The sequence below is a fragment of the Mustela putorius genome, unplaced genomic scaffold (assembly GCF_011764305.1).
Source record: "Mustela putorius furo isolate JIRA1106 unplaced genomic scaffold, ASM1176430v1.1 tig00003983_pilon_pilon_pilon, whole genome shotgun sequence".
In the NCBI taxonomy this organism is placed as follows: domain Eukaryota; kingdom Metazoa; phylum Chordata; class Mammalia; order Carnivora; family Mustelidae; genus Mustela; species Mustela putorius.
Window position 1 is genome coordinate 13,232,901 of NW_025422123.1, and position 25,354 is coordinate 13,258,254.

The window sequence follows — 25,354 nt, forward strand, 5'->3', positions numbered from 1 at the left end:
TCTGGTTTCTTATGCTGAGCAACAGGAACCCATGTTCGAGAACAGCCTTCTCAACTTCTTACCTTGGGTCTTTATTCAAAATTCTCACTTCCAGCTCAGTCTCAGGAAAAAACAAAAAACAAAAAACCAGTAGACCTAATTTTCACTAGAATGTGACTATCTGGATAGTGGCAACTTTTTTTGTATTATTATTATTATTTTTTAAAGTATGGATCCCCTACTTGGTGGGATTTCAGATAATATAAAGAGAAAAACTTGGATGTTAGTGGGTGAGTTGGTCTTGCGGAGGGGAGATCCAATTTGTCCTGTATGTGAATATTCACTCCAGAACATACCATATATTTCTCTGGCATCAAGTCATGGGTTGGACCATATGAAATCACCATTATTTGACTTTGAGCTTACAAAATGGCTATTTTTATGGTTCAGCCTATTACTTGGGTATTCAGTGCAAACATTAGGGGATGGGGTGCATTTATACTATGAAGCCCAGGGGGAAACACTGAACCTCTGGAATTGAATGATAACGGAAAACAAATTCTGATTAAGATTTGAATATGAGGGGTGCCTGGATGGCTCAGTCCTTGGGCGTTTGCCTTTGGCTCAATTCATGATCCCAGGGTCCCAGGATCGAGCCCCACATTGGGCTCCCTGCTCAGTGGGAAGCCTGCTTTCCCTCTCCCGCTTCTCCTGCTTGTGTTCCTGCTGCTCTCGCTGTCTGTCAAATAAATAAATAAAATCTTAAAAAAAGATTTAAATCTGAATATTAAAATAAACCATAGGGAAAAGTTTCTCAACCAGTTTATAACATGTTGTACCTGTCTCATAGGGATATTGTGAGGATTAAATTAGATGCTTCATATAAAGCAGTTGGCATGCAGGGCGTCTGGGTGGCTCAGTCAGTTAGGTGTCTGACTCTTGATTTCAGTTTAGGTTATGATCTCATGGTCTTACTCAGTGCAGAGTGTGCTTGTCCCTCTCCCTTTGCTGCCTCCGCCCCAGCTCTCTCTCTCACTCTCTTTCTCTCTCACACAAATAAATAAATAAAATCTTTAAAGCATTTGGCGTGCTAGCAGGCTTATAGGCCACACTTAAATGTTGAACACAGTTGTCACCAACCTTCTCCTCTGTCCTCAGGAGATTTGGACCAAAATTGGAAAATTGCCCATGTGACGCTCAGAGAAGAAAAGAAGTTTCGCTATCTATTCCAGGGCACAAAAGGCGACCCCAAGAACTCGAATGGGGGAATTTACCTGGATGATATCACTCTGACGGAAACCCCATGTCCTGCAGGCGTTTGGACCATACGGAATATCTCCCAGGTCCTTCAGAACACGGTTCCAGGGCAGATGCTCCGGAGCCCTCGATTCTACAACTCAGAGGGATATGGTTTTGGGTTGACCTTATACCCCAATGGCAGACTCAACTCCAGTAGCCCTGGCTACCTAGGACTTACTTTTCACCTGTACAGTGGGGAGAATGATGCTATCCTGGAGTGGCCAGTGGAAAACAGACAGGCGGTAATGACCATCCTCGACCAGGAACCTGATGCTAGAAATAGAATGTCCTCGAGCATGGTGTTCACTACCTCCAGGTCCCATACATCTTCAGGTAGGTGCTCTAAAATCTGCTGCTCCACTGGAAAGGGCCAGTGGATGTGATTCCCATGTGGATACAAGAGATGAACATTCCTCTTGCATTTCCTTTTTGGGTACATCAGCACCATAGTCATGCTGGAATGTTAAGTCACATTTTCAACGTTATCTTATCTCCCTTCTCTTTTCCAAATTCACTTATCAAGCATTTGTTAAGGGCTTTCACTCTGCCAAACTCAGTGCCAGTACCTAAAATATAAGCCAACCAGGCAGTTCCTGCTTCCTCGAATGCAGTCTACATGAGAAGATAGATACTGCTTGTCTCTTAGCAATTGCTCAGAATTTGCTAGCCTCCATGCAAAACTAATGCACTGACTCCTAAAATACCAGTGATCATCAGTATGTTAATGGGATAAACTCATATCAAAAAGAAATGAGCAGGAGGGTATGTGCTATGGTGTGTGCTGTGAAATGTGTAAACCTGATGATTCACAGACCCATACTCCTGGAGCAAAGAATACATTACATATTAATAAAAATAATTTTAAAAAATTAAAAAAAGAAATGGGCAGATTTTTAAATTTTTCACATGAAAAGTCTTAAGCCTTAAAAGGAAGAGCACTCATTGTCCCTTTGTCTTCACTGAGGAAGTAACTTGGTAATAGACAATTTGACCCTTCAGAGCTCTGGTTCTTTGCCCTTCCTGCTTCCCCTTCTGAGTTTTAATTTTCCTGGAAAATATAAATAATCTGATATTTTTCCAACATATTTTTTTTCTAACAAAACTTATCTACTCATTAAAGGGCAGTTGGAGAATGAAGTGTAAAGAGATAATGTGATGTTATGTTACTTATAACTTTGCAGCAATAAATGGCTCCGTCATCTGGGACAGGCCATCCATTGTGGGAAACTACGATAACGACTGTGGTTGTTTTAGAAGCATCGACTGGGGCTGGAGTAATGTCATCTCCCACCAAATGCTAAAAAGGAAGAGTTTCCTCAAAAATGATGACCTTATACTTTTTGTGGACTTTGAAGGTACTTTTGCAGATCTTCCTGAATAACTAATCCTATGTTTTGGGACTTTTACTGATTTTGCACCGATTTTTGAGCATCTCATGGAGGGTGGGGAAATTTTTTTTTTTTTTTTTGAGGACCAGGTTAAAAAAAAAAAAAAGATGGCCTTTAGGAGAGCTATTGCTCAAGGATTCACATCTTTAACTGTTCTTGGGAGAAGCTAAAACTTTGGTGTCATCTTTTTGATAATTTATCAAATATGATAGCTTGCTGACTTCAATTTAGTTTTGATCACTCTAGCTGTGCTAGCTTTGTGCTTCCTTTTCCAAGTTATAACAAATAAAAATGTGAATGGATTACTTTGAAAATAAAAATAGCTAGCATGAGAATCAGCTGGATTCCAGCCACCTTTCCATGTCACTGAAGGTGGCTTCCACGAGGGAGGGAAATTTCTCCAGAAGTGAAAATTAATCTGATCAGATGTTAATTGCCTTTCTTCCTCACCGCCCTCTATTTCCTCAAGATATAACCTACCTTAACCAGACTGAGGTTCCAGCTCAAGGCACAAGGCTGTCTCCCCAAGGCCTTGTTCTCCAGGATCAGGAGCAGCAGATCTCAGAAGAATATTCAGGAAAGGTCTTATTAGAGAATGCACTTCCCAGCAGCCTGGACCAGGGACAGCCAGGCCGACAGAAGCGATCAGTGGAGAACACAGGCCCTCTGGAAGACCACAACTGGCCACAGTACTTCAGAGATCCATGTGACCCAAACCCTTGCCAAAATGAAGGCATCTGTGTGAACGTGAAGGGGATGGCGAGCTGCAGGTAGGCTCTGTGGCCGGTGGGGAGGTAGTGAGTGGATCAGCAGAGGTGAGCCAAACATTTGCCTCACCTGGGAAAAGACACTGTTCTCAGGTTAGGGCAATGACTACATCAGAGGGTCACTTTGACCCCACAAAGCTGTGCTCTGAATCAGTGGGCTTGTGCTGTCAGAGCATAGCCCGGGTCCTGCCAGGGCAGAGGGGTCCTAAATCTCCCAACTCTTGGCTTTCATCCCTTGCCCACCTCTAGAATGTGGTCAACAACATCTTGAATGTTGTTGGGATTTTGAACTCCCCTGCAGCGGTCACAAATGTTCCAGAGCTTTTAGCCCAGGAACAGCATGACCTGCCTCAGTGGAAATGAAGACCAAGCTTAAATCTTTACTGACTGCCAGTGTTTTTGTTAATTATGATTAATTATTATTTCTATCATCTATTTGCTCTGTTGTACTATGATTATAGTTATGTTTTCAATAATAGTAATATGAATATCTGATAGTTTTTGACAGCTTGCTATATAGGTCATGTGCTTCCCTGAACAGTACACATGCATGATCGAAGTTATTCCTCACGACCACCTTGTGACATAAGGACCCTTGTTCTCCCCATTTGGCACATAAAGAAGTTGAAGCTTAGAGAGGCTAAATAATAAGACTAACATTTCCCAGATGGCAAATACCAGAGCTGAGACTTGCATCCGTGTCTGTCTGCACAGTTTGCTAGGTTTAATATTTCTTTTCATAATGTTTGTTGTTTGCATAAAATATTTCATAAAAGGATATACATATTGAAAGCATCAGTTTCATGTGGCAAAATAATGGCAGAGGTAGCGACTGGCTTCTTGGCTCACAAGACCTAGGTTTCTTCGGTGTCCTTTTCGATCTCCACTTTGTTTCTTCTTTTTTAGGCTTCATGTTGAAATGATTTTAGATTTACAGGTACATTTGCCAAAACACTGCGGACCTTCCCATTCACAAATGTTCACATCTGACACAACCTTGGCAAAATTAGCAAAGCCGAGAAATGAGCAATAATGCAACTGAATGCAATTAGCAATAGCATTTACTAAACCACAGACCTCATTCAGATCTCTCCACTCTTTTTGCCAATGTCCTTTTTTTGTTCTGGGATCTAATTCAGGGACCCTTCTTTTATTCGGTTTCACGTCTCCTTAACCTCCTTCACGCTGGGACAACCCCTCAGTCTTCCCCCCTCTCTCACTACCTTGACACTTTTGAAGAGTCCTGCTCAGTTATTTTGTAAATTGCTCCTCCATTTGGGTGTGTCTAATGTTTTCTCATGATTATATTGAGATCATACATTTTTGGCAAGAAGAGCAAAGATGAGGTACACCCCTTCTCGGTGGGCCATATGAGGGGCATGTGATGTCCAAGAAGTTACGACTGGTGATTGTGACCTTGATTCCCGGGCAATGGGGTATCCATTCCCCACTCTGCTGTTAAGACATGTCTTGGGAGAGACATTCAGAGACCATGCAGGCATCCTGCTTTTTCTAGAATTTTCACCTGCTAATGTCATCGTCCATTGGCGGACCTATTGCCATGATCGCCCTGAAATAGTCCAGTGGTGATTTTCCATCTCCCCCACTCCCTCTGTGTTCAGTAAGTGAAGTTCTGCTGGAAAGAATAAGGGTCCGCTCCTCCCGAATCATTGATTCATGCAACTCATTCTTTATATCACAAAGGGTGCATAAATGTTTACTTTCTTCCCCGGGCCATAGTTCCGTAATGCCAGTCTTGCCTTTGCTGCTCATGACTTCCCGGCCTTGACCTTTGGCGGCTCTTCTAGATTGGCTCCTGTGCTGTCTCAGCACCCACTCCCTGTTTTGTGAACAGTCTTACTTTCTGGCATCACAGAATACTCTAGGCTTATCTTTTGTTTTCCATGTCCCAGGAATAAACCACTTTTCTAAACAGTGCTTGTTTCTTTTATCGGAGAATGCCCTCGTTGTTTCTTGAGGGTTCCACAGCGGTGGGTCTGTGCCTCTCAGCTGATGGGGCCTTGGAAACTAGATTTCCATATGTGTCCCAGCTGGCTTTACCCTCAGAGTAAGGAAGGCCGTGGTTCCTACTTGTGTATCACCCTCTACTCAGCCAGATCATGCCTTTTCCACAAACCTGCAGCGTGCGGGATAAGCTCCTCTAAGGGAATCCTCGAGAATATCATTAAACTGTGTTTTGGAGGGGACTAGGCCAGAGAAAAATTGAACAAACTTGTTATTATGCGCTGATTTTTTTAAAAAAGATTTTATTTCATTTTATTTCATTTTATTTCATTTGACAGGAAAAAAGAGAGAGAGAGAGCAAGAGAGAGCACATGCACAGCTGGGATGGGGGCAGCAGAGGGATAGGGAGAAGCAGACCCCCCACTGTACAGGGAGCCCAATGCAGGAATTGATCTGAGGACCCTGGGATCATGACCTGAGTGGAACACAGATGTTTAACTGATCAAGCCACCCAGGAGCCCCTATTACACACTGACTTTTAAGAAGCTGATGTCTAGGCTAGTGATGAGGGAGGTAAAATAGTGCCAGAATGAGTAAAAGGAGTAACTTTTTTACTTCTGTCACATTTGGCTCAGTGGCTAGACTTTGTGATGAGAATGTTGTTTGAAGCAAAGGGTGCCATTGCCCCAGAAGTGAGGAAACATCACCCTCCATGCCTTGGGTCTGATATTAGTTGATCTTATTAGTTGTCGTGGAGACCAGATGACATTAAAACACAAACAAGCAAACCCAAGGTGTGGCCTCTGTGCGTCTGTGTACCAACCAGGGCAGGAGACAGTGTGCTCAGGAGCTCACAGATGTCGGGGTGGCCTTGGAGATGGACGGCAGGATCCTCACCTTATGGCAACATTTTAATTGATACCGTCTGGAAGTTCTCAAGCTCCAAATGATGCTCAGGGTCAGACTCTTCTCCGGAGAATTTCCCTTGTAACTTACAGTCTGAAGCAGTGGGGGCCACACACTCTTTAAATGCTCCAAACCTTCCTCCTGAGCCTTGCACTCAGGCCAGGGCACCTGGTCTGGAGACAGGCTTCCAGGGATTAGACGTCAAGTGTAACCCTGTGACCTTGAGCATGTGATTTAACCTCTCTGCAAAATGAGGATATGAGAAGGGTAATAAGCACCCCCTCCTCGGGCTGTTGCAATATTGAATTGACTCATACAAAGCCTTTGGAATGGGGCCAGGCATATGGGGCCACGGACTCCATGTCCCCTGCCACTGTGGCAGTCGGTGCTGGCTGCTACAGAGCGCTCGAGGCTCAGGTGTGTCCCACACTCCTCTTGTGTCCTGTTCCCCCAGGTGTGTCTCCAGTCATGCCTTCTTCTACACGGGGGAGCGCTGCCAGGCCATGCAAGTGCACGGCAGCATCCTGGGCCTGCTGATCGGGGGCACGGCCGGTGTGATCTTCCTGACCTTCGCCATCATCTCCATGCTTTCCCAAAGGGCAAGGCAGTGACCTTCCTGCTGACCTCAGCCATTCCTTTCTGGGCCTGAGTGCGGACTGGGGCGGTTTTCGACAACTCTGCTTTGAATAGGCCTCCAAGGACCGTGGCCTCCAGCCTCCTGGGTGATCATTCTGTTTATTCTGCCCACCCCACTGCCCGCCCATCCTCACATGGTTCTGTTGCCCTGCTCTGTGCTCCAAATGTAGCTCATGTGGCCTGGGACAGTCCTCATTACACTTTATTGTCAATCCCTTGTTTAATCGACCGTCTTTCCCAACGACTGTAAACTCCATGTGGGCGGGCCTGAATTTACCATGTTTGCTCTAATGCCCGGACATGTGCCTGGCGGGCCCATCATGAGAACTCAAAAAAATGTGAATGAATGAACTGATAATGAATGAAGAACTAAGTTATAGAAACTCTCCTTTCCACTGTAAATAAAATAAATGTGATGAAAAATGCATGTTGTTTATATTAAAATCAAATACTTTTGCGTCAGACATGATAGTATTCTTCTTCTTTTTTTTTTTTTTAAGATTTTATTTATTTATTTGACAGACAGAGATCACAAGTAAGCAGAGAGGCAGGCAGAGAGAGAGGAGGAAGCAGGTTCCCCGCCGAGCAGAGAGTCCGATGCGGGGCTTGATCCCAGGATCCTGGTATCATGACCTGGGCAGAAAACAGAGGCTTAACCCACTGAGCCAACCAGGCGCCCCCATGATAGTATTCTTTAAGGGCTTATGTGTTAGTGGAAAGATTCCTACTTATAGCTGCACTTTCAGACATTTGATCTCCTTCTCCTCTGATTCTAAAAATAGGTCTTCAAATATTTATAAATTCAATAAATATTTAGTCGGTACCATCTGTGTTCCAGCATTGTGTGTGTGTGTGTGTGTGTGTGTGTGTGTAGAGGGAGAGCTCTCCAAAGCTCTTCCTCAGATCTTTTTAAGTCTAAAACATATTTTACATACTATTCATGTAGAAAATTATTATATTAGCAAACTGACAGGAGCTAGTAGAAGAAAGTTTCAAAGAAGTAGCTTTAGCACACTTTCTTTCCACAGTTCCTAAGGAGATAAAACTATTTGAGGCAAGAAGTTTCTAAGATAGATCAAGTCAAAGGAAATCTGGTCAGTACAAGCTCCACAGAGAGATGGCTCTGGATGTTTAATAAAAGAAAAGGTTTCAGGGCGCCTGGGTGGCTCAGTGGGTTAAGCCTCTGCCTTCCGCTCAGGTCATGATCTCAGGGTCCTGGGATCAAGCCCCGCATCGAGCTCTCTGCTCAGCAGGGAGCCTGCTTCCCCCTCCCCCTCTGCCTGCCTCTCTGCCTACTTGTGATCTCTGTCTGTGTCAAATAAATAAATAAAATCTTAAAAAATAAATAAATAAAAGAAAATGTTTCAAGGAGCCTGAGTAGCCCCAGGCTTAAGGGTACCAGCTTCCCAAGTACACACTTGATGGCCATTCTGGAAATAACATGATGGGTTAAGAAGACTCCGTTGTGAGGAGAGTTTGTAATAGGTGCAACCAGCACCCCTCAGGGCCCAACTCTCCAGCCTGAGGTCACCGGTATCCCCTGGAGGGCTGGTTGAGGGCACCACCTGCTCCAATGGAAAATGAGTTTGGAAGTCAAGTAGGCCAGAAAGGCACATCCAACCAACTGAGCAATTTTTGTAAAATCACATCAGCTCTTGGTCATGGTTCTCTAATCTGTCAAATGGAAGTAATAGTTAGCCACCTCCCCCCACCCCACTTTAACACGTCCGGAGTTGCAGAGTAATAAAATGGGGTAGTGGGTAAGAACATATTTTTGAGCATGCAAATGTTACTGTTCAATTTTCAGACTATACGAGACACTATCCAGGCCCCAGGCTAGACTTCTGTCTTCCAAGACCAAATTGAAAATAGACTGCTTTTTCTCCATGGGCCTCACAGTCTGTAAGCCCACACCGCCTTCCCAGCTAGGCCTGGAGAAAGTTGTGGCCTCCACAATCTCACACTGTCTCACTGTGGAAGGGAACTCCAGGCTCCGGGCTGTAAATACTATTGTTGTTTTCCTTAGTTTTACTAGAAAGAAATGTGCTCTGGGCTATGCCTGACTTAGATGTGGTCTAGTTCAAAGGCAGAAGCCCCCTTCCAAGCCAAAGACAACACTGCTTGTACACATGAGTTCTCTCTGGAAGCAGCAGAAGCTCAAATATCAAGGGTAATCTAGGATTTTGATCTAGTACTCTAAATTAAAACAGCAAGTCAAAACAATGATAAGGAAGTACCAGACTGAGGGCCAAATATTTTGTTATTTCTCTGCAGGTTCTCAGATCCAGCAACACACCCACTACTCACGTGCAACTCTGTTGATGACTAATGGGCATTTCTGTTGATTGACTGATTAAGAACCCATCACATCATAGATGGGGCACTGCACTCAACTTTTCTTCGAGCCCAAAGTTCTCAGTCATTCCAGGAGAATTAGCAGATACTTTTCTCTTTTGAGGTGTTGGGGTGGTGATGGAAAAGTAGGCGTTCTTGTTGGGAGAGAGACAGAGAAATACCCATTACATCATCTCTAGGCATTGTGGTATTTGAGATTTAGATGAGTGATGTGAAAAAGGAAGAAATTTTCTCTGCATCTGGGTGCTTGGTTCCTTGGTCAACATAGTGGGTCAACATAGTGGGAAGGAGTCAGAGTAGTTTGAAAGTCTGAAAAATATCTCACGTTTCCCCTCACCCCATCCTTTTCCTTCTCTGTCTTGTTTCCTTCTGTGAACTGGCCTGAGCCAATCTGGCCATTCTTTAATGTCAAGTTCTTTGGTACTATCTGGAGCCTGTGATAGTAGAAGTGGGTAGGACCCCTACCCCTACCCCAAAGGCCACAGTGAACATTGAACATATTTATTATCTATCAAGCCCCATAAAAGTCACCAACCCTATTTTGTAAATGTAAGACACTCTCTGCTCCGTGATTTCGCTTTCCAACAAACATCTTGGATTAAATGTTCACTCTAGTCATGTGCAACCGAAGAATCTGGCAGCCAGGAAGAGACAATCGGCTACCCCAGGGTCTCTCATCCTGGGCATTACTGACATTTTGAACGAGATATTCTTTTTCATGATCACTGTGCTGTACCCTGTAGGATGTTAGCAGCATCCTGGCCTCTGCCCACGAAATGTCAGCAGTGCCACCTCCCTGATTACAAAAACGAAAAACGTCTCTAGATGTTGCCAAATGTCCCTGGGCGGGGGAAGTGAAGTCATCCTGATTGAGAATCACCTGCCCAACTGGATCGGCTGATGGAATGTTCTAGCAAGTGAGGGAGGTGAGAACCAAATTGAGCTGTAATCCAAGATTCCATGGCAAAGTTAGTTCACTGGGCCTGCTGGCATGCTGTACCTAGAGCTGTTTGAGAATCCCAGGTTATTAATGCGAAGATGGTTTCTAGCATCCTTTAAACTAAGGAAAACCCTCTGCTGTGGTGTGGGATAGCAATATATACTATTTAAGATCTTATTAATGTATTTGAGAGAGAGAGAATGAGAGAGAATGAGAGCATGAGAGGAGAAGGCTCAGACGGAGAAGCAGACACCCTGCAGAGCAGGGAGCCCGAAGCAGGACTCGATCCCAGGACTCCATGAACATGACCTGAGCCGAAGGCAGTCGCTCAGCCAACTGAGCCAACCCAGGATTTCCCAGGATAGTAATGTTGAAAAGTTTTTATTTTGGATATTTCTGCTGCAAAGACTTTTATTTAGGGTGCCTCAGTACTAAGGACTGTGGGAACGTTGCCGAATCCTTCGACAAGAATCTAACCTCCTCCAGCTCTGCATTACGGTGGACCTGGATACCGTATGGAGTGTAGTATGATACTGATGCATCTCTGCAAGCAAATTACAGCCAGTCGAACACCTTCTCTTCTCCTGGTCCTTCTTCCTGATGCATTACGTCATTCATCTCATGGCTTGAGGCAGACTTGGGGATCCAGAAGTTCTACTCAGATATTTGAATAAAGTGAGCATATTCTAGAGAGACTGAGTGCTTCAGTCAGCTCCAAGGTCCATTTAGAAGGAGACTCTATTATCCCCTTTTGGCTACCAGGGAGGTTTACTAAGACCAGTGAGTGGTTTGGGGGGTGGGACATCGAATGTGATGGGAAGATCTTTTTTGCTTGGTTTTCTTTATTACAAATATCATTTGACGTCTAATTGGCCATCTACTCACATTTCCACATATTTATAAATATGGCTAAAATGGCTTTCCCATGTTATTTATATAAACATAATATTTTTTACCAAAATCTTCAAGCAAAATTAGTTCTCAAAGACAGGTGCTGTGTTTAGCTATGAGTACTGTTCGCAAACCATCACAAACCCTAATGGGCGGGGGATGGGAGATGCTGAGATGGGGTGGTAGCAATCTCTGATAAGTACTGATGCAGAAGCAATGACAGAAGACAGGGAAATACAAAGCAAAACCACAACGAGATAGCACCTCACACCTGTCAGAATGGCTAACATTAACAAGACAGGAAATGACAATTGCTGGCAAAGATGTGGAGAAACGGGAACCCATTTACACTGTTGGTGGGAATGCAAGCTGGTACAGCCACTCTGGAATACAGTATGGAGATTCCACAAGATGTTAAAAATAGAGCTACCCTACCACCCAGCAATTGCACTACTAGGTATTAATCCAAAGGATACAAACATAGTGATTCAAAGAGACACATGCATCCCAATGTTTACAGCAGCAGTGTCCACAATAGCCAAACTATGGAAAGAGCCCAGATGTCCTTTGATGGATGAATGGATAAAGAAGATGTGTTAGGGCGCCTGGGGGCTCAGTGGGTTAAAGCCTCTGCCTTCGGCTCAGGTCATGATCCTAGGGTCCTGGGATCGAGCCCCGCATTGGGCTTTCTGCTCAGCAGGGAGCCTGCTTCCCCCTCTCTCTCTGCCTGCCTCTCTGCCTACTTGTGATCTCTATCTGTCAAATAAATAAAATCTTAAAAAAAAAAAAGAAGATGTGTTATATACATACAATGGAGTACTACTCAGCCATCAAAAAGAATGAAATCTTACCATTTATGACAATGCGGATGGAAATAGAGGGTATTATGCTAAGCAAAATAAGTCAATCAGAGAAAGACAGATATTATATGATTTCATTCATATGTGGAATTTAAGAAACAAAACAGATGAACACGGGGAAGGGAAGGAAAAATAAAAGATGAAATCAGAGAGGGAGGCAAACCATAAGAGACTCTTTTTTTGTTATTATTATTTTTTATTATTTATTTATTTTTAAAAGGTTTTTATTTCTTTGTCAGAGAGAGAGAGAGCGAACGAGAGAGAGCACAAGCAGGTGGAGCATCAGAGGGAGAGGGAGAAGCAGGCTTCCCACTGAGCAGGGAGCCTGACGCGGCGCTCAATCCCAGGACCTGGGGATCATGACCTGAGCAGAAGGCAGTTGTGTAAGGGACTGAGTCACCCAGCTGTCCCAAGAGAGTCTTAATCACAGGAAATAAGCTGAGGGTTGCTGGAGGGGAAGGAGGTGGGAGGATGGGTTCCTGGGGGACAAGCATTTAGGAGGGCACATGATGGCAGGAGCACTCGGTGTTATACACAACTGATGAGTCGCTGAAATCTGCCTCTGAAATTAATAACACGCTCTCTATTAATTGGTTTTAAATAAAAATAAAAATAAAAAAAGAAACGACAGAAGAGATTTGACATGAACGAGGCAGCTTAACCTGGTTCCTGGGTATGAGTACGCGTGTGTGTCTGTGTGTGTGTCTGTGTGTGCGCAGGCGCACGTATGTGCATATTGCTGTATGTACGAGATAGACCTAAAGGTCAGAAAGATAGTGTAGACCAGGCCCACTTCTCTCCACCTTTCACAATTTGGCCCAGAGCTGGTCCTGTAGCCCTAGCATGGACTGAGACATGGCCTCATGTGGGACACAGATTCCCTCAGGCCTAGACAGATTTATGTCAGTTTGACCCAAGCATGACTCGACAGCTCAGTGGAAATCATCAGTAACATTTCAAGATTTCTGTCTGGTCAGGAGAGTTAAAGGAAAATAGAAAAGTGGGCTCACCCCCTCTCTACTCCCTCAGATGGCTGTCAGTCAGTGCCGGAGACCGCACCATGCTCTGGCCCGTGCAGAAGGAAGCAAAACGCCCAGATAACTCTCTTAGTAGATCAGCTGCTCGACTGTCTGCACTCACCATGGCCATTACCACGTAGCCAAGCGGCGTAGGACGAATGCCTCAATGCCTCAGTTGTGCTTAAACACCACGTTAGACACATGCGTCGTTTCAGAGAACTCCTAGTTTTCTCGTGTATGTTTTAGTGACATCCAACACTGTGAGAATGCTCAGTAGACTCCCAGCAAGAGGAAAAGTACATCCAAGGGCGATGGGAACCTCGTGAAAATTCATTTGAATGAAGATGAAGGATAAAAATGGCAGGTGCCATCAGGCTGCCCCATTTGGGGGTCAAGTAGGCGGCTAATGTGAGATCTACTTTCACTCAAGCAACACGGTGGGAGTCCTTTCATGCTCCATCAGAGACTGAAGAGGGAAGAGGGCCAACCCCCAAGAGGGCCCAGAGGACCGGCCACTGTGTTCTGGGTTGCCCCTATGTGCCATCATAAAGTGACACTAAGGGTGGAGACAGTTTACTTTCTCTACCCTTCCCATGGCTGTGTTCTCCCTCTCTCAATCTGGGTACCCAGAACTGCCCCCTCCCCCGAGCCATCAGAGGATACCTGCATCAGGCTGCATGAAGGGGGACAGAGTGAGGTGGGGACGTGCCCATGTTCCAGGTCAGACTGTCTGCACTCGGCACCTGGCTCGACCATTCCTGAGCTACACGACCCTGGGCAAGTTGTTAGCTTCTCTGTGCTTGGTTTATTCACCTGCAAAATAAAAAAGAGCATCTCCTCAAGCCTGGGTTGACATAATCTTAAGATGTAATCTTAAAGGAGATTATATGCATGAAGAAGTTTAGGACAGGCGTCAGATACATGGTAAACAGCTCAATAAAGGTTGGCCTAGTGACATAGCGATCAGCCGTTTTCACTGGAGGGTGAATTTTATTTCCTTTGCTGTGCACCTCTCTCCCAGAAGTTTTTGCATGGTAAACCTCATCTCCCCTTGAGATTTGGTTTCCTATTAGATGGATGTCCAATATAAGGGAGAAGGGGAGAGAGATATTTTTTTTTTTTGGTGGGTTGGGGGGAGCAGTATCCCAAAGCATAGGATATTCTTGGATGTTCAGAAGCTGTGTGGCCATGACATAAGGCAGGTCAGCACGTCCCTCTGCTCCAAGGATCAGTCTTCTTGGCTGTGGGTACTGTTTACTTCTTCTGAGTCTCTCTGGATCACACTTTGGCTGGCAAAGCCAGCAGGTCTTCTTGAGTGTGTGTCCAGAGCCTCAACTAGAAACTTCCCAGGTGGCCTCAGGATGGGCTGGTGTATCAGACAGCCCTGGGGCAGCTGCGGGTCCAGCGTGAACTAAAAACGAAAACCCAGCTTCGCAGGAATAGTTCCCTATGGATGAATTAGAATAGGGCAGGGGTTCATCCTAGTTCATCCTTTTGAAGGTGCATTGATGGGGAAAGTGTTTAAGGCCCTGGGACACATGGAAGGCACCCGTTTTGTTTCCTCAAACTACCTCCCTTCTGGAATGGGGAAACCAGGTGATGGCATGGGGCTGCCTTTAACTTTGCCTTTGGTTCCATAAATAAGATTCGGTCAGTAGGGAGGAAAGAAACAGAAGGAGGGAGCTATCCTGGCAAGTTTCTCTCAGAAAGGTACACCTGTCTGCAAATCCATCAGGCACACTTGAACTCTGTGACTGCCATGTCCGCTCTCCCTTTATCTCCTCAAAGCTTTCTGGCTTCCTCATCTCCTGCAAGGACCATAGCCTAAAACGTGTCAGGAGGTAGGGAGTGAGGGTGATCCTTGCATTCCTGGTGTCTGTCATCTAGCAGGCCTCCATCCCACCTTCGCACCAAATTACTTCCCCACACGTCGCCCTCCAGGCACAACAGCGGCCTATCAGCTCCTGCCTCTTTGAAGGTGGGACCCGGAGGCGGCGCTCCCCCCGATGACCACAAGGTGGCGATCGAGCCTCAGGAGAAGCCCGGGGAGCGGGCGAGGAAAGCCCGGCGCGGGCTGCCCCCGGTCACTCAGGGGCCCCGCTGGAGATTCCTGTCGGTTCCGCTTTGACTTGGGACAGCTGCGAGAGAGCTCCTCGGGGCCTGGGAACAGCGCGCTGTTCCAGAAAAACAGTGAGTGGATGTGCGATTCTTCCCCGGGGATTCCAAATCGAACACCTCCTTCCACCGCGCCCGGGGGCGGGCGAGGCTGGCCGGCGGGATGGAGGACACAAGATGGGACCGATTACCATCGCTTCCCAGGAGGCAGGGCCCACAGTCGCTCTTGGATCGCGCAGCCCTGCGAAGGAAGTGGGCTGCAACAGCCGCCCTCCCACGACTTGCCCAATCAGTTCCTGTTGATTTTCATGCTGAGAAGCCTTCCCCCCCCCCCCCACCCGCCCCGGGCTCCTGGGTTGCTACTGTTTCGTTTCTAACAGTCGCCCGCATACCTCCTCCTTGGGACTTGGCTCTGCATGAAAGAGGGAAAACCGCGCGGTGTGAAGGGTTGCACGTCTCCCAGACCCACGGCCCGTGTGTGCAGAGGGCACGCGGGGGACCTTGTGACTCCTCCCCTCAAAGTTTAAAGGGAATAGTTTAGGAAGGGGTGTCTAGAAAGCAGCAAGGCGACTTCAGCTGAGTCGTGCCCCCCCCCCCCCAGGAAAATGGTATTTGCAGAGAAAGAACAGGGATCTGGCACAGGACACGTCTCAGTGATCAGTGATCGTCCGCCTCCCCTCCCTTCTTGTACTGTGAGCTCATAGTCACTGAGCCCAGAAAATTTAGGAAAAGCGGTTCCCTCTTTAGGAATGTGCTAGAGGATAAACTTCAGTATCCATCTATCAGTACATAAGATGGTGTGTGTGGGGTGGGGTGGAGGGGTAGTGGATGGAGCCCTAAGCCCTGAGGTTGGTAAATGGGAACGAATCAGGAGCTTTCTGGCTGCTGCACCCTTGCAGAATGACTGAAGGGAATGGAGAGAGGGGGTGGGTACATGATAGGCCTGGCCCAGGGGGCTGGGTCCACTCTCTCAAAGCCCACTGGCTTGGCACCTGCTGTCATGAGGGGTACTTTCCCCTGAGTGTCCGCAGGGGCAGAGCTGTGTCTAGGTGCCACTTGGAAGAAAGAGACACCTGGAACTCTGCCACACAGACCCATGTGATGCCAGGAGAGCCTTCCTCGGAGCAGGGCTCCCTTGGGAATGCTCTAATCACACTTGCGAAATTTTCCTGCTTCCCCAAACTGTCGTCCTCCAGGACCATCTGGTCTCCAGGCTGGAGCTCAAAGGGCCTGGAAGGCTTTGCAGCCGGAAGTTGACCTGCAGGGGCGTCCCTGCCCTCGAGGGCTTCTGAAGACCCCTGGGGTTCTGGGACTGGTCTTGGTCTTCCTATACTCATGCGACAGCAGGGATCCCTTGTGCCCCATCTGGGCTGTGTGTGTGAGGGGCTGAGTGGTGACCTGTGACCCAGATTCTGAGGGTTGGACTGTTGCAGGAAGCACAGAGGGTCTATGTGGAGGCCTGTCTGCAGATGTGCTTGGGGCCTGGTAAAAGAAATCATATTGTTACAAGATTGTCTTGAAGGACATCTGCAGGGTCAGTAAGTTGTTTAGGACTGCTTCATTTCCTCATAGATGCCTGATGAACTGTGTCCTCCCCTTCCTGATCCAGGGTCCTCCTGATGACCACCTCGATGCCCAGGGCTTTACAAGACCCCTGGAATCTCACTGGAGTCACCAGAGATTAATGCCCCACAGGGCTATCTGTGGTTAGCCTCTATCTGCCTTTCAAAGAGAGATTGGAAATAGTCTTTTTGTTTGCATAATATGTGACAGTATGAGAAACCCATTGATGTAAACTGTGCTTTTTGAGCCTGACAACTGCCTTGAGTAGGAATTTGAATGATCCCTGTTCTTTAGGTGAGCAAAGACCAGAGTGTGTAGGGAAAGGCTCAGGTGAGTGAGGAAACGTGTCTTTCTGTTCCAGGAGCCATGTTCTTTCTGCCATACTGCTCTGATGAGACTGTAAGGTCATTCTCCAAGAAAGAAGGCTAACGGTGATTCCAGACACTTCCTCCTTCCTCAAGAAGATGTGGGACTGTGATTTCATGCCCCATGCTTGTCAGAAATCTCAGAGGAGAGTTTTGAATAGTGTGGCTTTCAGGCCAGCTGGGGGGGAACGGTGCTGGCGGGGGTCATATGGAAGAGAGGTATTTGGGGCCTTATGGATTTCTACCCACAACTCCCTCTCCCCACCCCCCAGTATGTGTAGGGTCTCTGCACAGACCAGCTAGGATGGAGTGGTATAGGCCTTGTTTTAAATTCATTCTCCAACGCTGTTGTCAGTACACAGAAGGCAGAATGGCAGAAGGCATTTCCCTCTGATGGTTACATTAAAGCTCTGATGGGCAGCACCTGGGTGCCTCAGTCAGTTAATAGTCTGCCGGAATTCCGCTCAGGGCACGATCCCAGGATCTAGGGATCGAGTCCCGCATCAGGCTCCTTGCTCAGTGGGGAGTCGGCTTCTCCCTCTGCCTGCCACTCCCTTTAAAGCTCTGTTGTACAATGCAGTAGCCTTTAGATACCGGTGGCTACTGAAGATTTGAAATGTGGCTGGACAATGGAGATGTCTGGTCAGTGTAAACTACACACTGGAATTCCAACCCTTAGTACAAAAAAAAAAAAAAAAGGAAGGAGTGTACAATGTTTCTTTAGCAAGCTTACATTAGTTACATCTGGAAATAATAATATTTTGGATATACTTGGTTACATAGAATTATTATTGCAATTGGTTTTACCAATTTACTTTTTTTTAATGTGGCTAACTCAAAATTTAAAAGCTTGTGACCCACGTTTTTGTTCCTCTAGACCATGCAGCTTCTACGGAGTCACTGAATAGTTCAAAGAAAGCTGCATTCATGTTACAGAAAGTATTCATGGGAAGCATGCTTTTCTTCCTGTTTATATGAAGAAAGTATAAACTTCATGAGGCCTGGGTAGGGGGAAGTCTTCAAAATACAAAAATAAACCTCTTCCTTCTGAATGATGTATATGTTATCTTACAAAGAAAAAAACAAAAACAAAAACAGCGCAAAAGAGCAGACTAGTCCAGACAAAGACTGGACTGCAACCCAGGTGAGCATAGGAAGGGTGTGTGGGTCTGTTAGGGAGGAGCCTTCCCAGCACCGGGCATGACCTGTGGGCTGCCGGTGGCAGCATTTCATGGGAAGCCAGCATTTTGACTTTATTTTTAAGGAGGGGGTGGTCAGAGGTACAATGTGTAGAGGACCGGCTGGCACCTGTCTCCTTCGGTCTCTGACCCGTTGGCCTGAGCATCCAGGGAACATCAGCTCCTGGACTGACTACCCCTGCAGTCCAGATACACACCACTCGGCAAGGTCCACTGGCTGGGCAAGGTCTTCAGCCCTGGCGTTGGGGGGCCTCTTTTCAGCTGAACAAATTAGGTTTCTCCAAACAGTACCCCTTCCCCGAATCCCCACAGAGCTGGATGCTGTCCCCTTGGAAAGGTGACTTCTTTCCCATTTGCATAGTCAGTAGACAGACTCAAGGCTACAGTATTTGCATCACACGGGGTTTATTCGTGGTACAGCCAGAGAGCCCCTTCTCCGTGTGATGAGTGCTGTGAATAAAGAAATGTTTACAGGTCACAGAGTCACAGCGAACATCTCAGACAGAATCTGCAGAGCAGCATTGTGTCCTTAAAGTTGTTTGTTTAAACAATCTGTTGAAATATCCTGTCTAGTCCTCTCCGATTCACTGTTGACAGGACCTGCAGCCATGTCACTCCCAGGACTAGAATATATTATATGGCAAAGGTGAAGGAATCTGCTGATGTAATCAAGGCCCCTGAATCACCTGAATCATCCAGGGTGATTACCCTGGGTGGGCCTGACCCAATCAGGTGAGTCCTTTAAAAGAAAGTTTAGGATAAGAAACTGAAGAAGTCAGAGATTCAAAGCAGCACAGGGTTTCTGCTGCTGAATCTAAAAAAGCAAAGAAGGCCACATGGCAGGGGATGGCAGGGGATGGCCTCTAGCTGCTGAGCACCTCTGTCCTCTACTTCCAAAGAATGGACTTTTGCCCAACAACCAATGAGCTCGGATGGGGATCTCAGCTTTCAGATGAATCCACAACTGCCAGCCTGAGTTCCACCTTGCCAGACCCCGAGCAGAGGACCCAGTGAAGCCATGCACAGACTTCTGATCCCCCAGAAACCATGCAATCATAAATGGGTGCTGTTTTATGCCTCTACGTTTTGTGGAAACGTGTTACGCAGCAATAGAATATGAAAACAGGAAATATGGACCCACGTTGCAGAAAGAGTCTGTGGCTAGCAGAGCTCACAGGGCTCTGTTTTCAGCCGTCCATGAAAATTCCAACCAAGCCATACACAAATGTTAGAACACATATCTGTTTATTTGTTTCCCGGACAGTTAGGTCCTGAAAGTGTTGCTTCAAGGTCCCTCCTTTCAACCCCCTGTAACCTTCCAGGCTTCACATGGTGCACGGGAGTGTGGATGGCGGGAGGAAAGATATTGGCGCTGTCAACCAAGTGAGCTCAGCTGGAAGCTTCTGGTTCCCCTGCCCTCCCCCATCCCCCCACTATGCCTGGAGAATGGAAGCAGCCATTCACTGTTTAAAGAATGCAGTTAAATGCTGGTTGGATTTCTGGTAGGGAAGCCTGAAACAGCAGCACCGGCCTAGTTACAGAGCAGACAATTTATATAAAGAAAGCTTCATGAGATCTCACTAGATATTTTATTGTTATAAGCATGGATAGGACACATAGCTGTACGCTGGCGTACTATGATGACATGATTTCATATCTCAAGTCACACTTTTAGAAATCTATAGCCTCTCATTCCAAAGCTAACATCTGTCAAATGATGAGACACTATTTTCGTAGACATTAAAATAAAAAAAAAAAACATAAGAAAGAGAACATCCATTGTAAGCCCCTCCTTTATTTTGGGCACTCAGGGAAACAGACTTCCATTGGCTTGGGTCATGGCTCTCTTTGGGGTGCACAATTTCTGTCTGACATCACCTTCATGTGCCACAGATCAAATGCTTTCCCTCTACATGGGATTTCTGGGACCGTGCTTGTTTCGTCTTCTCCAATGGTTGTGACTTTCTTCTCTCACCTCAGAATAACTCCCTCCCCTGGGTCTACACTGACAGTCACTATGCTCTTTCTCATCTCCATGTCACTTATTATTATTTTTTTTTTTTACCTTCCTTACACTGATCTTTCTGAAGTTCTCTACCCAAATGACAAGAGACTAGAATTTTCCAGTGTTTCTTAATTTCTGGCCTTAGCAACTTATATTCTGAAAACCCCATGGGTCTTATTTATCTCCTTTTCCATCTATAAGAAAAGGGGAGGAGGATGGCAGACACGACTCCTTCAAGACATGAGTGTCACACTGGACTTAACAGTATTCCCAGAGAATATTTCTATAGCTCAGATTAGTTGCTCCTTTGTGAACGCTCTCACCTCACATCCTCTGAAGCATTAGCACAGACCCCTTTGCAAGAAACTGACTTAATAGAAGGCCCTTTAATGCAAGTTAAGTTTTGGCCACTGACAGGTCAGGCACATGGGGAAGCCCTGAGCACTTTGCAAGCAGGGCAGACCATATATCTCACTTTGTACCCCCATCAGAGCTGACATTCCTTCCTCCTCTTCCTCAGAAATCTGCTGCTAAAATCCTTGCAGTCATTGTTGATGGAGAACTTGTGAACACAGGACCAGGCAGGGCTCCTGCTTTCACGGACCTCACAGACTCACGGATGGCTCTCTTTTCACAATATTGAATTCTATTGTTTCTTTTAGGATATTCTTGGCCAACAGCAGTGGTTAAATATCTTGCAATTAAGCAAGTACATCTCTAAGTTTTTGTTTTCATGGGTTTTCTGGAATTTCGATCTGGTGTGGTGGCTTGAAAGCTAGAAACCACATGCACATATGTGTGTGTTTGTGCACGCACGTGTGCTGGGGGTAAGGAAACGTGCCTCGGTAAATGGACGTGGGCAAAGGGCCAAACCCACATCCTATGAATTCTGGGAAGGTTCCTGCCATTAGAGGTTCCTTCACAACACAATGATTCCCAAAGGATCCTACTGTCATGGCTGGAAGGTCAGTGCTTCTTGTCCCATTGTCATCTTGGAGCTCCTCCTGAAGGCTCCGCTTTCTTTGGCCTATCGTGTCATGATGGCCAGGCTCACACACTGTACTACATAACCTTGCCTCCGTTATCCTTGAGATCACTCCAGGAACCATATTGGTCAAAGCCATTCTCTCAAACCTCTAATTCTCATCCCATTGATCCTCCAACCTAGCCTCCGGCTCTGTCAGCTCAGTACTGATTTCCTGCCCCAAGCTGACCATCCCTGGAGAATTTTATAGCTTCATCATTTCCTTTGTGACAATTTCCAGGCAAACGTGGGAGTAGATGTCTACATCATTGGTGAATGTGTTGAAACGAGCAGCTCATTTACTTGAAACACTATTAAGACTTCTATCTGCCCCACCTGCTTCTCTCCGTGAGGAAAAGAGAGGCAGAAGTAGAATTTAAAATAAGAAATAAAAAGAAGAAATGTTAAAGAATTAAAATGTTACAAGAAAACTCCTTCAAAACTCAATGAAAAAAAGGTTGCTACATCCCAGCCTCTTCTGTCCACCTTCCTGATGGCTGGATCCCTGCTGGTTCTCAGTTCTTACGAAGACCACACGACCCACATTCCCCGAGTAGCCCCATATTTTTATTCCATTTCACTGTGTCTCTAGGATCAGACTTCAATTTGGAATGTATGGTTGCGTGGCTACAGCACATGCTTAACTTTAATATGGGTACAATTTTAATAAATATTTGTATTTTTATGAAATGTACACACCACCAGCAACACACACACACTTGCACGTAATTCACAGACAGCCAAATCCTCAGGGAAAGCTCCACCATCTACTCATCAAGGTCAGTGTCATTGGGAGCCTAGAGTAGCCAACTGTAACATTTCATTTCAGAGGATTTCCAAGTGGTTGGAATGAACACAAATTAGACAATAACTCTTACCGTATGTTGGTCTTGGAACTTAAGGACTGAAAGAGCTAATACATGGGGGGCTAGACCACACACCAAGGGTCTCTAAATCCACAGTAGCAACAACAATGATAAACAATGCCATAAGATTATGAAAATCTATCCTATGATGCACAGAGAAGTACCTGGTTAAAGCTGTTAAATGCAATATACAACAGTTGCGATCTGTTTCCAGTGCAATATATCACATTTAGATCACCATATGTCACATTTGGCAAGTGATGGATATAAAAATATATGTATTTTTTGCCTTTAGAAAGTGGAACAAACCAAAAGGTAAGGCTTTTCTGATAAATGGTAGAAAATGTAACTAGCAGTTGGATCTGCTTGGATCTGGTGAAGCGTGGCTATCCCATTTCCTTTGCTTGCTCCCTGTCCTGAGCTCCAACCTTCACATGCACCAGCATATGTCTGTGTGCGTTTAACATCAGGAGAATTACATCTTCTTCCATGCATTTCTTGTCAATATTATTATCCACTTGCAAGCGTGCTGATGTTACAATTTCCTCCCAATCTCTTCCCACTGCCTTTAAAATTTTTTTTTTCTCATGTAGCTAAGAAAATATCAAGAAAATACCAAACTTTCTCCATGATTTATTTCAGTTTCTGTTTTTGAGCCATTTTTGTATTCCCCATGTTGCAGTATCAGAATTATTATGTTAACATGGAAATTTTAAAAAATGTGGTTCTTATTCTTTTTCTCTATTTTTTCTTTTTTCCTGTGTCCTTCTTTCCTTCCTTCCTTCTGAGAGTTCACGGAAGTATTTCCTAGGTACTAGCCTTATGCTTATTATTTGAATCAAAGCTTATTTTTGTGCCCAACGTATGACAAGGAAAAATGTCTCTTTGAAATTCTATTTTACAATACAGGAAAGTTGGGCCTCAGGGTTTTTGAGTCTCACTTAAATACTGTACACATTTAGTATCACACAAGTGGTGGAGGTGGGGCAGCAAATAAATGTAACAATTACATTTAGTCTGTCTTTAGGAAAGAAAGCTTCTTTTCCCTAATGGGAGAGTCTCTTCAGCATCTGCTCCAGAAAGCCTGGGGAGGAAACATTTTACCCATGGCTTTGAAAAGATTTTTCTTTTTTTTTCCTGAGCATATCCACTGTCCTTTAAAGAAGTCACACATGGGTCGATTTTCCTGTTCTTAGTTGAGCAAGGAGTAAGCACTGGATGTGTTTTCCAGGGATGAGCTGCTTGTCTCTGGGGTGGAAACATTGTATGTTCCTGAAAAACAGAGCAGCAGCTCAGGCTTAAGTGCAAGACTTCATGATCACGGTGGCATGCGCCTTTCCCGATGTGGCCCGAGGGGAGCTCTCGCTCGAGAGCCAGGTAGGCTCTGCCATACCTGGAAACAAACCCATGTCCACCCCCTTCCCAGGACCCAGAAGGGCCAGAGAACAAACAGCCGTCGTTCTCAAGCATGCGTGGCAGCCGACAAGACAAGCACTAACTACTTCCGATCAAACCAGCAGCCAGGTTTCTACAGGACAGGGAGAATGTGAACATGGGCAGCCCTCCACATGCCACCACATGCACGGGCCTGGGAACATCAAGTGAGGGAAGCTCCCTGGTCCCCTTGGGTGGGCATGACTTGGGGAAGCTCCTGGGAGGGGTCCAAGGGCTGAGCTGGAAGGTAAGGGGAAGGGGAGGGGAGGAAAGGCAGAAAAGGAAAGAAAGTAGCAAATTAAAGGAGAAGAAAAAGCAGGACCAGGAAAGAAGTGGAGGTCAGGGGCTGCTAACAAAAGTGCAGCGGGGTGGTGGGGGCAGCCATGGAGCAATCACACATGGGCTGGCATCAGCAGGAGGCAGGGACTGAGCATGGCCAAGTGGGGTTGGGGTGCTGGGTGAGGAAGGGACACGGTGCCCACCCTACCATCAGATTGGTGAGCTGCCACTGCTAACAAGGTTTCCATCACTGCCTGGGGGGCCCCTTGGGGCTGCTGACAACATAAACCAAAGTTACAGTGATTATGGGATCCTCAAGCAGGCCAACACGGAGCTGCATGAATGACCCTGGAGAAGACGCAATGACAGAGACTGGGAATCTCAGGCCCTGGGACTTCAGGAACACAGCCTGAACTCCAACTTTGATCAGACCGATTCAGAAAAAAAAGAACACATTTTTGGGGGCCTCAGATTGCATAATTCTGATTCAGTAAACTCATTCTGTAGGGTTTCCACTTGGATGTAAATGGTCGGCATGTTCCAGTGACAGTGTCGGCCAAGTGCCATGATGGTCCTCTACCCTTGAAGGTCGGATCATTTCACAGCAGGCCTAATCACTGATGTTCAACATCAAAAGGAAAGCCTCTCCACTCTCATGAGTAATGTATCAAACCGAAGCCCCAAACACCAAGTCCTCTGGAGTTCTAGCAATTGATAGGCATTTTCTGAATTTGATTTTTTTTTAAGATTTTATTCATTTATTTGGCAGAGAGAGAAGGATCACAAGTAGGCGGAGAGGCAGGCAGAGAGAGAGGGGGAAGCAGGCTCCCCGCTGAGCAGAGACCCTGATGCAGGGCTCAATCCCAGGACCCTAAAATCATGACCTGAGCTAAAGGCAGAGGCTTATTAACCCACTGAGCCAGCCGGGCGCCCCCAAATTTGATTTTACAGGAAAAGCCTTAGTCTGGAATATAGACACATTTCTGGGTCCTGCCTTTATGAGACCAGTTGATTTCCAAGAAGCTGGAAGCAATTCTGGTACTTAGTTTCCTGGAGGTGGGGGAATGGTGGACAGAAGTTTCAATTTCCCAGCATAGCTGAGACCCATTGCCCAAAGTCATTAACATTATTGATTTTATACGGCCAAGGTAGGGATTGAGCTGTGCATGTTCCTAATAGAATAGGAGTGACTACAACTTGGGTGATTCCTCCTGCATTTATGCACAGTTTTGTAAACATCAATGTGTACAACAAGCACACTCCAAAAAAGAAGAAAGAAAGAAAGAAAGAAAGAAAGAAAGAAAGAAAGAAAGAAAGAAAGAAAAAAAGAAAAAGGAAAGGAAAACAAAAAAGGGGAAAGGAGCCCACAGCCTGGGATCCTATAGTAGACCTTTTTAAATCTATTTTTTGCTACACCCGAGTCCATAAACATGACCTTCCTATTTCTATTTAACAGGAATAGCAAAGAGGGTGCCTGGGTGGCTCAGTCGGTTAAGCGT

At 45.9% G+C, this 25,354-nt stretch overlaps 2 protein-coding genes and 2 long non-coding RNA genes across 10 annotated transcripts in view; 2 read left to right on the forward strand and 2 right to left on the reverse strand.

Annotated features, from left to right (window-relative positions):
- The window catches only part of MEP1A (meprin A subunit alpha), a 33,743-nt gene extending 26,378 nt beyond the window's left edge, over positions 1-7,365 (forward strand). The window contains exons 11-14 of the mRNA XM_004739747.3: positions 1,138-1,611; positions 2,460-2,633; positions 3,136-3,436; positions 6,759-7,365. Of these exons, the coding sequence (XP_004739804.1) occupies positions 1,138-1,611; positions 2,460-2,633; positions 3,136-3,436; positions 6,759-6,915 (1,106 nt within the window). The 3' untranslated portion in view covers positions 6,916-7,365. The remainder of the gene's footprint in view (positions 1-1,137; positions 1,612-2,459; positions 2,634-3,135; positions 3,437-6,758) is intronic.
- A 1,776-nt stretch (positions 7,366-9,141) lies between these two features.
- On the reverse strand, positions 9,142-15,713 carry LOC123389517. The gene is made up of 3 exons (XR_006604117.1): positions 15,513-15,713; positions 13,669-13,818; positions 9,142-9,429 (listed from the first exon to the last, which is right to left on the reverse strand). It is a non-coding gene; the product is annotated as an uncharacterized LOC123389517 (long non-coding RNA).
- LOC101671870 lies at positions 15,030-18,100 on the forward strand. The gene is made up of 2 exons (XR_198530.3): positions 15,030-15,195; positions 17,045-18,100. It is a non-coding gene; the product is annotated as an uncharacterized LOC101671870 (long non-coding RNA).
- Positions 18,101-22,755: 4,655 nt separating this feature from the next.
- The window catches only part of ADGRF5 (adhesion G protein-coupled receptor F5), a 94,316-nt gene continuing 91,717 nt past the window's right edge, over positions 22,756-25,354 (reverse strand). For 6 of the 7 annotated variants that reach the window (XM_013061600.2, XM_004739744.3, XM_013061594.2 and 3 more), the window contains one exon: positions 22,756-23,414. In XM_013061600.2, the coding sequence (XP_012917054.1) occupies positions 23,335-23,414 (80 nt within the window). In that variant the 3' untranslated portion in view covers positions 22,756-23,334. Of the gene's footprint in view, positions 23,415-24,063; positions 24,131-25,354 lie in introns of all 7 variants that reach the window. The other variant, XM_013061609.2, reaches the window with a different exon arrangement.